Source organism: Brienomyrus brachyistius, chromosome 10, assembly GCF_023856365.1.
Source record: "Brienomyrus brachyistius isolate T26 chromosome 10, BBRACH_0.4, whole genome shotgun sequence".
In the NCBI taxonomy this organism is placed as follows: domain Eukaryota; kingdom Metazoa; phylum Chordata; class Actinopteri; order Osteoglossiformes; family Mormyridae; genus Brienomyrus; species Brienomyrus brachyistius.
The window spans coordinates 19,086,740-19,099,383 of record NC_064542.1 but is presented as its reverse complement, the minus strand read 5'-3'; the positions used below and the strand labels follow the sequence as shown (position 1 = coordinate 19,099,383).

General features: G+C 43.1%; 1 protein-coding gene across 5 annotated transcripts in view; it reads right to left on the bottom strand.

Moving 5' to 3' along the window:
- Positions 1-2,726: 2,726 nt before the first annotated feature.
- gigyf1a (GRB10 interacting GYF protein 1a) overlaps positions 2,727-12,644 on the bottom strand; it is a 31,052-nt gene continuing 21,134 nt past the window's right edge. For 4 of the 5 annotated variants that reach the window (XM_049028167.1, XM_049028169.1, XM_049028170.1 and 1 more), the window contains exons 23-26: positions 8,991-9,035; positions 8,584-8,725; positions 5,123-8,143; positions 2,727-4,929 (exon numbers count right to left, since the gene is read on the bottom strand). In XM_049028167.1, the coding sequence (XP_048884124.1) occupies positions 8,076-8,143; positions 8,584-8,725; positions 8,991-9,035 (255 nt within the window). In that variant the 3' untranslated portion in view covers positions 2,727-4,929; positions 5,123-8,075. The remainder of the gene's footprint in view (positions 4,930-5,122; positions 8,144-8,583; positions 8,726-8,990; positions 9,036-12,644) is intronic. The other variant, XM_049028168.1, reaches the window with a different exon arrangement.

Here is a 12,644-nt window from a genome sequence, read left to right as displayed (position 1 = left end):
GTTCGTTTTGTAATTATTTGCCTTTAATAAAGAAGCAAAAACATTTACAATATGAATATGGACACCAGGTAACGGATGACGTCACGGACTCCAACTGGTTCTGGAGGGCAGCCTTGATTTATACTGTATATTGTTGATCTTCCTTCAATAGAAAGGCTTCTAAATACATTTATGTAGCAGACACTTTTGTCCAAAGCGACACACAAGTGAGGGTCCGAGAGCAGGGTCATTTCCTGGCGCAAATGGGGTTAAGGGTATGTATGGTTTTTTATCATATTATAAAGCTAACAAAATATCAAGCAATGTCAGTGAATATAAGCCGAATGTTACGGTTAGCACTTACAAGAGAAGCACATGCTGCCTTTAATAGAAGAAACAGTGGTGTATCATTGAACTGATTTAATCTATACAAATTAGCTTAACATATACTGCCTATAGCAAATTATAGGTTTATTAAAACCTAACATATAAATGCACACTGTATTATATTGTATGATCATTTAGCTGCCAGCTTAAAGTCTAAAGGTTTCTTGAAAATATTCATACTGTACGTTTCCTGGGGGTAGGGGGACACAATAAATAGAATTTTAAAAATAATCAGTGTTTGATTTATACCTTTAATTCTGGAGAATACATCCATTTATCCAGGTTCCGTACCCGCTAGTCCAGAGTCTATCCTGGAAGCTAAGCGCTCAAGTTCTGGAGAACCAAAGAATTTAAATATCAAAAAAGTAAAGCCTATTGGTGTATGCTGCCACACCCCTGGGGGGCGGGGTTTTGAGAGGTTACCCCCGACTGAAGAATTAGACCAGCTCCACTCCCAGAGGAACACAGTGGTTTTGCCACTGGGAGCTCGGAAAACACGGCAGCCTATCGCCGGGCAAGTCGAAAGGCTACCAGGTCAGCACAGTATAGCTGAGCCCATTTTGGGGACTGCGATACCATTTACGGACAATGCGTACGCTGATAAGCGGGAAACGCACACCTCTCTCCAGATTACATCGCACACAGAAAACTCATATCAAATACAATAACGGAGAGGAATTCCAGGGATTTCGCACCAAGTATACTCACTTTGGCAATCCGGTAAACGAGGCGGCTCATCAACTGCTTCAACATTAATCATGCACAGGAGGCGTCCAAGGTGACCAGTGACGACGACCTACTCAGACAGCCCAAAGCACCAGGATGGGAGATGGGAAGGTGCAAGCTCACAGGCAGGCAGAGAGACTGCAGTAGCTTTTCTTTTAAAGGCAACATGCCGTGAACGTGGACTGGGTAAATACTGAAAAACAACCTACTCCACCATTTCATCCTTAATACTCTCTCCCAACTGCAGGGAAGGATAAAACCAAACCCAATCTTGCTCAATTCCAGGAACACGGAGTAAAATTCACAAACTGTCACATTTCAAACAGGCATATGCCTCAATGTGGTGCAATCCAGAAATAAAAATAGGCAACTAAGCAAGCAAGTAAGTATTTTAAACACCTGCAATTCTGTAACGGATTTGTTTGAAGGTGGAGTGTTTATTTCACACTATGAATTAAAATAAAAGTATAATTTGGAGGGGAATGGAAATATTTACAACTGAGACACTGTGTTGTTAATAAAATCAATTTGAATAGCAGCCTATGACATTACTTTGCTCTATTCATGTCCCGAAGCATCTATATTTTATAGGATATCCAATAGTATTGCTGACACAAGCAAAAATCTCCAGAAAATATGGCAGAAGAATCTGGAATTTTGGAAATTTTCTCAAAAGTCGGGAAAAATGTAAAAAAATTAGGAAAAAAAATCATTTTACATTTTACACGAGGTGGCATGGTGATCAGCACTGTTCTCTCACACCTCTGTGACCAGGGTTCGAGTCTCCACTATGGCTCCATGGGTGTGGGGGGTTTTGCACATTCTCCCTGTGTTGTCGTGGGGTTTCCTCTGTGCTCCAGTTTCCTCCCAAAAACATGCTGAGGATAATTCGAGTTACTTAGGCGTGCATGCGTGTGTGAATGGTGAGTGTGCACTGCGATGGGTTAAGCACCCCATCCTGGGTTGTTCCCTGCCTTGCCCCCATAGCCTCTGGGATAGGCTCCAGACCGACCGAGACCCTAAACAGGACAAGCTGCCACACACACACAAAAAAATGGTGGATATTACTGGACACCTTGAAAGTTTCACAGAATGGTATTAACAATGACAAATGTTGGAAATGCAGTAGTGAGGTAGATACTCATGTGACACTGGAATGTTCATTGGGCTATCCCTTCTGAAGTAAAGTGTTGTAGCGATTGGGAAACCGGCTTGGCATAGCACTGCCACTACTCCCACAATTTCGGGACAGACGGGGCGAGGGCAGCACACCTGTGCAAAAGCCAGTTCACTACAGTAATAGTGGGAATCAGCACAGCAGTCAGGCTGATGTTGCACAACTGTAAATTTAAAACTCCTGACATCAAAGACTGGATGGGCTAAATGATCAGAATAGCATCTTTATGGAAGAAATGTTGAGTTGGACTAATGAAACCAAAGAAATGACTGAATTATGGAGCAATATACTTAGCAAGCTGCTAAAGGCATGTAAGGGTAAGTGAAGCTTACGACTTCTATATGATTATTTTGAGCAGTGTGCCATTGTGAATTATGTGCAGTGGGCATCTGATTTTCGCTGCTGTACGTTTGAAGTTTATGATTAATAAAAACATGAATTACAAAGAAGAAATCAGTGAAATTTAACTTTGAATTTATTTATTTTTTTTTACATTGTTCGCTTCAAACCAGAAAAAAAAAACTATGTACATAAAGTTGTTCTTTTTCCTTTTTTTCACTTGTTATATAATCTCTAAAACATTCAAAATTCTTAAAGCCGTGGAGGTGGAGCTGACTGGATGGTCTGGGGCCTGATCACGGTGGGGGGGGGGGACAATATCAGAGTTTTAACAGGGCGCTGGAGGAAATGCATGTCGTTCTTTCAGAGGCATTCGGGATTCACCATTAATCCCAGGACATGTGTGTGATTACAGGATGTTCAATAAAAATATAAATCGAAATCACAGTGTCGTCTCACCAGGATGGCACATCACTGTCCAAAACACTTCACTGTGACATTAGTACTCCGCAACACAGAGAAAGGAGCTGGGCCTGAATTCCAGAACTGTTAGTATATGAACATGGGATTCCCACCTGACCTCTCAACAGATGGTTAAAAAAAACCACGAGAGGATAATCTATCTAGCCAACCTACGCCTGTGTAAGAGCTTGTGTGCCTCAAAGTTTCACTTGTATAATTTCCTCTATATTATGCTCCCAAACAGGCCACACAACATATCCACGCAGCTTAAAACAAGCAAGAAATCCATCTCTTGGAAAGAATTTAGAGGGGCCACTGAGGGCTTACTGTGGACTGAGTGACGCGTAGCTAAGCGCTTGCCATGTGTCTCTAAACATAACCGATGTAAGCCAACTTCACAATAAGTACTCCAGTCCATCACACATGGAAAGCCATCAATGCCAGAAAGTTATCATGCTAAACATTTCCGTTAACAAAATCCAGTCCGCTCATTTGATTTCAGGAGACAGCTACACTAATGCAGGTCACCAGCCCCCTCTAGTGGAACCCCTCAGCATTAACAATAACACCACATAACTACTGTTAAGCACAAATGGACTAGACTGTCACTACTTTACAGTACCCTAAACTGGTGTGGAACACGGATATACAGTTCAGCATGAAACAGTGGAAGCCGAGTTTGATAGCACACACATGAAATACCCCTTAGCCTACACGCAAGAGTGTGCGCATGTAACAGGTCTGTTTTGCACTACTTTTCACACACCCCCGCCTTGGGGCGTCTGGCGCTGAAGTGGCACGGACAAGCGAGATTTGGAGGCGTGGTCCTTGACCTGAATATATGGATTATGACTGGCGCAGGACTCCTGCTCCAGCCAGTCAACTCGGCTCCAAGTCGGCGCGGACCCTTGGCCAGGGTTCGACACCACAGCTACATAAATGGGCATCAAAAAAAAAACTTTTTTTACAAAGTCACACAGTTCAAAAGGTTACAGCTTTCCTTCAATGCAGATCCGTTTCTCCACATACACTATACTGGCGTATGTCTGCTACTAGGGACACTTCTGCAGGAATACGGAGGTCCCATCATCCTCTTCTTTGCACACGTGCTCAAGACCTCCCCCTCCAAAAGTCACGTTTCTGTAGATCATAGCATTGTTTTGAGTTTCTCTTTAAAGAGTTTGCCACCCAGGGCTAATCTGTACAATTAAGGCATGTGAAAAAAAAAATGAAGGGGAAAAAAAGATATGTACATTATTTACATGGCAGCCGGACTCCACTGCATGTGTGAGACTGTGTGCATGTTCCTTTGCAGCTGTACTGTAAGCCTTCAGCGTGTGTTCAGTCGTGCTCTATGGGTGCTGCTGGCTGGCTGTGTGTGTGGTGTGTCGTGTGTGCGTTACCAGCAGAGAAATCACAGCTGTAAGTTCAGTACAAAAAGCCTTCACTAAACTCAGCCCTTACATGGCAGTCGGTTCTTGCTCCTTACAAGCTGCCCGGAATTCCTCCTCCGGTCCGGAAAACCGTGAACTCCAAGAGGCAGAGAAGAGGAAGCAGTAGCTGGGCATCGCCACTGTTATTAGTCCTTGGCGCAGCAGTTTCCAGAGGCCCTATCCATGCTCATGTCATCCTCTCTGCCCCTTATCAATATCACCCAAAGGGTGACAATGCAGTTTCTCCATTACAGTACAGGGGGCAGCAGCGGGCTGAAAGGTGCCAAATAATAAACGTGGGCCAGGTCTACTGAATGCATCTTGGGTCAAGCAGCAGTGGAGTCGTGGAAGATCGAGGTCTAAATCTTCAGTCTTCCTCTTTCCCACAATGCACTGCAGCCACCATTTCTACCCATCAGCAACTGCCTAAAAACAAGAGTGAGGGGAAAGGGAAGGAGCATGAGGAGTTAGTGGATCTGCTCCTCCTGCCTGCTAAGTCCGTTAATAGCAGCCTGACAAATTTTGACCAATTTTCAATTTACAACAGACAATGTGAGTATTCCATAACATGCATTTAAAGTAGTTTGCCGGGGGGGGGGGGGACGGCGGGCAACCATACCATTAAAACAGTCTGCTTCTTGTTGCCACCAATCAACATTCACTCTTGATTAGATTCCTTGGTGTTTGAGGAAAAAAAAAAAACAGTATCTGGGACAGAAGGAAACAGAAAGCCAAACACAAAGCTTCTCCCACGTCTTGAAGCTCGTCCACCAAGTCAGAGCGCTTTCCATGAGTCTTTTAAAGTAGTCTAGAGGAAGCTGCGAGACGCCTTGGTCCCCACAACACCATCCAGAGCTTCAGCTTGGCACGTCCCTTCTTGTTACATCCTACTCTGAGGAGCAATCCTGGAACGGGCCGCCGCAGCACGTGCAGACCCTCCCACATGGAGTTTATTCGTCTTTTGTTGTTATTGTTCCTCTCCTCTCTCCTTTTCGGGAAATGAGGTGTGGAGGAAAACAGGAGTTTATCTTTTTTTTCTTTTTTTTTTCTTAATCCAGTATCTTTTTTTACGAAAAGGTCGGTTTATAGATCGTTCAAACTGTTGTTGCTGCATGAAAATCCTTCATTTCAAACATCCTTAGTTTTTTTTTTGACATATAAAAATAAGTACATATAGAATTGTGTGTGTTCATGGATGTATATATACAAAAGTCTGGTATATATACACACGTAAGCACACATTAACACACAGTACAGAGGGTAAGATCTTTGTCCTTTTTCATACAAAATCAGAAACCTATGAACACTGTCTCCCAGATTGCTGCTCGCTTCCCCCGCCCTAAAGAAAGTTCCTCACAGTTTCTAACAAACCAAAGTGCATAGAAAGAGTGTGTGTGTAATATGTATGAATGTGTGTGTGTGTGTGTGTGTGTGTGTATATATCCGTGTGTATGGGGTGGGGTGGGGGGGGGGGGCGTGGCTGGGGCGCGAGGCAGCAGCTTTCTCGCAGGGGACAGGCAGGAACTCTCCATGACTGAGGGCTCAGACCCCCAGTCTGGCTTCCTGCTTTCCGCACATTAGCACATACACAAAGTTTTTTTTTCCGTTTCGTAGGTCAAGTACCACAAAAAAGTATAGAAAAACAGTTTGTTGATTAAAAAAAAACAAAAAAAAACAAAAACAATGAATCCGACAGCCATCATACTGCTTAAAAGTTGCTCCTCCTTCCCAAAGATTCATAAAAAGGGAGCACACACACACACACACACACACACACAATGTGGCTTCTTCATGCTCATCATTCCCCCACAGATCCTATAGCTACAGCATTAAAGGTCAAAGGTCACAGTCGACAGTCAATGAGCGCTTTGACCTCACTAGTTGGAGCAGCTCAGTCTCAGTTCGCACTGCAAACTAGCACCCCCCCCACCCCCAAAAAAACAAAACAAAAAACCACAGACATACATGTGATCTGTAAACAACAAAAACCTCCTGTAAGGAATAGAAAAGCTTTTCGTTTCAGAGTCCGTCCCTCTGAAAGGACTGAAGAGGCAGTGTGTTCTGCAGGGTATCGGGATGAACTCGCGCTTCCAGCTCATCCTTTCATCTTGCATGTGTGGAAAAAATATCCGCCTGGTAATCTCTCTCTCTTTTTTTTTGGAATACATTCACGTTTTTGTCTTTTTTTTGTCTTTTCTTCTTTTTTTTTTTTTAGAAAATGATGAACAGGCGCATCTTCTCGCCAAGACGACAGGACAGAGGGGAAGAGGAAAGGCAGCAGCCTCCAAACTGAACTGAAATACTTCACACTGCATGGAACGTGTTCCTACAGCTCATTCCACTCGCGCGCACACACACGCACGCACGCACGCACACACACACACACACGCACGCACAGTAAGAACACTAGAACACGTCTTTAAATATACTGATACGAACGCTTTGCACAGTTCTGTTCATAAATAAACACAAAAGAGCAAACAAAAAGGGCAAATTCAATCAGATGAGAATCACGGTCCAAACTGTACAGCTGCTGAATGCAAGAAAAAAAAAATACAAAAATCATTTTACACCAACAGACTGGCACACACACTCGCATCCACCCACACACACACACACCTGTGCTTGTAGTGTCTACACTTAGCACAGCTATGAAAGCCGTAGAAAAGGGAGCAGGACCTAGAGCCAATAGGGGCAGCGACGTGGTGCGGCAGAATGTGTTTGCGTTCATATGTACAGGGATCGTCCACACAGGTCGGGATGCAGAAGTGACAAAGGGTCACGTCCCATCAGACACACACATACAGAGCTCAGGAAGTACAAAAATCTGTTTAAAAAAAAGGACAATGGCATCATCACTGTACATATTTTGGAAAGTGATGAGAAAAATATCGTGCAGACTAGTATTCTGATAAACTCACTCACACCTCACAAAAATATTGATTTCTATACCTAATCTTTTTTTTTAATGCAAGTGCAATCTTCAAGTTTTTTTTTATCCATTTTAATAGCTTTACTTTTTATATAAATGTTTTTTTAAAAAACAAAAAACAGTTTCTCAAGAAAGGATTTGTTTTCTGATCATGTAAAAAAGCCCCCCAAGGATAAATCCACCTTGTAACCTTCCAGTCGTCTCTCTCTCTCACACACACACACACACACACACACACATACATATACACACACACACACACGTATGTATGCATGTGTGTAGAATTGTGATCTTAAAAAGGAAAAAAAAAAAACCCTATTTCAAATCCCTCTTAATAAAGTGCAGTAGTTTCGATTAAGGTGCTTACTGATATAAGTGCCAGAAAATCTCCTCTGTTTGCTGTCTCTCCGAACCCCCCCAACCCTACCCCACCTACACTCCACCCTTTCTCTACCTCCTTATGGAGGTGGGGGTGTAAGGCCAATCCGCTCCTTGCCACAGCCTCTCCCCTAGAGTGCACATTCATCATCAGGGTGTCTGAGTGTCAGACAAAAACAACAACGAAAAACAAACAAAACAACAACAAAAAACAAAACTAAAACATAACAAAAAAAAGGCCTCAGGTAGCTATTGCTGTGGATCAATACTCCTCCACCATCTCCATCTCACTCAGGCTTAGCCGGTCCCCAGCGCTGTGGAATGAGTACCCTGCAGGGCATAAGGAAAGGACCGTTAGAGTAACAAGCCATGATCAGGACAGCCCATAATCACAAGCTATCCTGAATCTGGATAGGACCCTTCTATCCATTACCTTACATGGTACCATGTGCTCAAGTCTTACACCTGCCCACTTTGGCATGACCGGCCTGCGAGAAGGTAAACGCCATCATCTGGCTGCCTAAAATGACTCGGGACCCTGGAATTAGCACAAATGCAGCTCCGCCCAGCAATGGCGTCAAACTGTTAACCGTTAATGTTACGCAAAGTCCCGCTCTAAGTGCAACATTCGATCACCTTAGGACCGACTTTACAGAGCACAGTGCGATCCACAACAATCTGGCTGAAAGCCGCGGTTCCTGCAATCATAAAGCTTGCTGTGACGCCCTCAGATGGGTCACGGAGCCGAGGAGGGCGAAGAGGAAGCCCACCTAAGATGCTGGGGTCGGAGTGCAACATCATGGACTGTTTCTTCTTCATCTTGCTGCCTTGGCCATCGTACACGCTACCCTTCCCCATGTGGGCTGCCTGGAACATCGACTGCAGCGTGGGGTTCACGCCCCTCATCGAGTCCTGGGGAAACGGCAGTGAAAGGCTGTGATGTCAGCATCAGACGTCTAATCAGAGCGGGGCTCTCTGAACATCAACTGGCCTAACATCCTGCAAGTTTAACCTCAACTGCTCCACTCAAACATCAAGATCGAGCAGAACTATAACCAATAACTGCAAACTTCACAAATGCACACTGCGTTAAGATACACAGTTCCTGAGCTATTTAGCCAAGACAGAAGCTACTCCCACCAATGAGGACGAGTACGTCAGCAGAGGGTTGCCATACCTGAATGGGGAAGTTCATCGTCAGTCCTGCTACTTCCTTCGACAGCTACAGAGACAGGACGAGATGCCTTAGTAATTTGCACACAGCCTGTGGATGGCAGCTGACAATCAATCAACAGAAGGAAAATGACATGGTGGTGACAAATTCTATTCACAAAACTTAGCTATTTTCGCTTTTCTTTTTAATGCAAAATATTGCTGGAGAACAAAAACCATAATGAATTATTTTTGGCTAGTTTTGAGAGCGCAACTCTTTAACACGATTACTCACTGACTTTCGTAATATCATGCATTTACTGGATTAAAAAGCTTTAACAGTGGATTTCTTTGAACCATAAATATAATTCAACTGAAACAAACAGAGGCCGGAAAGGAGTGCTGGAAAATCAGAGGGAATACAACTTAAAAAATTAAATATAAATTAAACACAACAATTTAAAATAATTATAATGTTTCCCATTAAAATCAAAGCCCTCGACACTGTCCAGCAAGGTGAGGGGAAACCCGAAGTAGAGCAGGATAACTAAAGCAAGACAAAATTACATAAAATCATATTGGTAAAGCAGAATCAAAAATATTATTTTATCAAAGCTAATTATTATTAAAATCATGCCAGTTAAACAGACAAGCTAAATATTAAACATCTCGCTATGGATATGAAGATACAGTTGTAAATCAATTAAATATCGCTAGAGCAAAATATACATCATTAATCTCATGGCTACCAGTTTGATACAGTCCTTAAATTATGTACAATACACGTTTTAAATGCTTTTTTTTAGATATTTCAAATCCAGGGGCGGCATGGTGGTGCAGTGGTTAGCACTGTCGCCTCACACCTCTGGGACCCGGGTTCGAGTCTCCGCCTGGGTCACATGTGTGTGGAGTTTGCATGTTCTCCCCATGTCGTCGTGGGGTTTCCTCCGGGTACTCCGGTTTCCCCCCACGGTCCAAAAACATGCTGAGGCTAATTGGAGTTGCTAAATTGCCCATAGGTGTGCATGTGTGAGTGAATGGTGTGTGTGTGTGCCCTGCGATAGGCTGGCCCCCCATCCTGGGTTGTTCCCTGCCTCGTGCCCATTGCTTCCGGGATAGGCTCCGGACCCCCCGCGACCCAATAGGATAAGCGGTTTGGAAAATGGATGGATGGATTTCAAATCCATATAAATACAAATATGATTAAAGAATAGCAAAAGGATAAAATTACATTTTAGACGCTGCTCAATGGTGAGTTGTGCTATTTTTAGAACAGGCTCGTGGGCACATACCCCTGGTATAAAGTAATCTTGTCATATAAATCAACTCAGGTGAAACAATTGCATGGGTTCTAGTCTCCGCCTGGGTCACATGTGTGTGCAGTTTGCATGTTCTCCCCATGTAGTCATGGGGTTTCCTCCGGGTACTCCACAGTCCAAAAACATGCTGAGGCTAATTGGACTTGCTAAATTGCCCGTAGGAGTGCGTGTGTGAGTGAATGGTGTGTGAGTGTGCCCTGCAATGGGCTGGCCCCCCATCCTGGGTTGTTCCCTGCCTTGTGCCCATTGCTTCCGGGATAGGCTCCGGACCCCCCGCGACCCAGTAGAATAAGCGGTTTGGAAAATGGATGGATGGATGGATGAATGAAACAATTGCCAAATCTCAAGCATCTGGCATGACACTCACGCTTTCAGACTCACGCAGGAAATCTTACAGCAAATCTATATTATTCCATTACAAACCTAAAATTAGCTATGTCAAAAGTATATTTTCACGGTTAAATGAACAGCAGACTATTCACAAGAACTGAAAATCTCACTCCAGCCAGCTGGCCAAAGTTGGCAACCTTGCGTATTATTTGAAATAAAAAGTAAAATGCGCTATTTTCGCCTGAAACAGCTTGTCATTCCGTTTGCGTTGTTACTCCGAGATACATAAAGCTAATATGAGAAAAACGTCACATTTTATATCTTTTCAGATATAAACTCCACTAAGATCTCTGCATGCTTGACAGACATCTCATCTTGGATGACCGCTCACCAACTAAAACTCAACACGAGTAAAACCGAATTGCTTTACATCCCTGCTGACTCATCCCCCCTCCAGGACCTTGGGATCTCCTTTGACAACTCCCTGATCCGTTCTTCGGTTTCTGCTCGCAACCTTGGGGTTACCATGGACGATAGTTTGTCCTTTTCCTCACATATCACCAGTCTCTCTCGCTCTTGTTGGTTTCTCCTCTTTAACATCAGGAGGATACGTCCATTTCTTTCCACTCAGGTTACCCAGATACTCGTCCAGTCCCTCGTCATCTCACGCCTTGACTACTGCAACTCACTTCTAGCGGGTTTACCACTGAGCGCCATCCGTCCCCTCCAACTGATTCAGAATGCAGCTGCTCGTCTTGTTTTCAACCTTCCCAAGTTCTCCCACACCACTCCTTTGCTGCACTCCCTCCACTGGCTTCCTGTAGCTGCCCGCATCAGATTCAAAACACTGATGCTCGCATGCAAAGCCAAAAATGGTCTGGCACCATCCTACCTAAAAGACCTCATCACACCCCACACTGCACCACGATCTCTCCGATCCTCCAGCACTGCTCGACTGATCCCACCACCCCTCAAGGCACAAGGACGACACACATCTCGGCTCTTCTCTGTCCTGGCACCTAGTTGGTGGAATGAACTCCCCCTTGATGTCCAAATAGCTGAATCCTTGAATGTCTTCAAGCGACAACTTACAACATTCCTTTTTCAGAAATATCTGAATTAGTACTTCTAGCATCTTACTCTGAGCTCTTTTCCTCATTATTATTTTTATTTTTTTTTTAAATCAAAGCACTTTCCCAACAGAGTATTCAGATAGATGGTATTCATAGCCTGGGTCTTTATTGAGCTAGTATCCGAAGAATTCATTGTAGAGTCTTACAGCACTTATGTAAGTCGCTCTGGCTAAGGGCGTCTGCCAAATGCTGTAAATGTAAATGTAAATGATGAAAAATTTTCGTTAATGAAATTAACACTGGTTTTATATATCAATTCCGTCGATCGGCTGTCATCTCTGTCAGATGCATTTTTTTCCAGTTATATAAACGTATGTTCAGATTGATTTAAAAAAGTTTGTCAATAATATCTCTATTGTACATATATTGTGTGTTATCTGTGTTAAATGCGTTTTATATTATTATATTATTATTTTATATTATCTTGACAAAATGCAAGCCCTGAGCTGCCAGAAATGCTGTTTAAGATAAAATAAAATCACTGGGACATTGGACCATTACAAAGATTAACAGCAGAGACTTGGATCTTTCAAAATATTTTCCCATCATTAAAAAAACTTCCAAAATAAGGTTGTCATTATATCCCTAAAACAATAATAAAAAAAATAACTGAAAATACATATGGTGAATTTTGAAAAATGTGTTCTAATCAGTCTGACAATTACATACTGCAGTATTTCAATGGTAGCTTGATACTAGGCCCAAAATGCTTAATAGGTAGTCACATTGATGTAAAATTCACTTTGACAAAACAAAATATGTTTTTAATTCATTCATTTTGCCAAATAGGATCACAGCAAAGTAAGCCCAACTCAAAGCACATAGCAAGGCACGCCTTACACGAAACAACAGGATGACGCAGGGCATTCAATCCAGGGGACATTTAATCACAGTTAA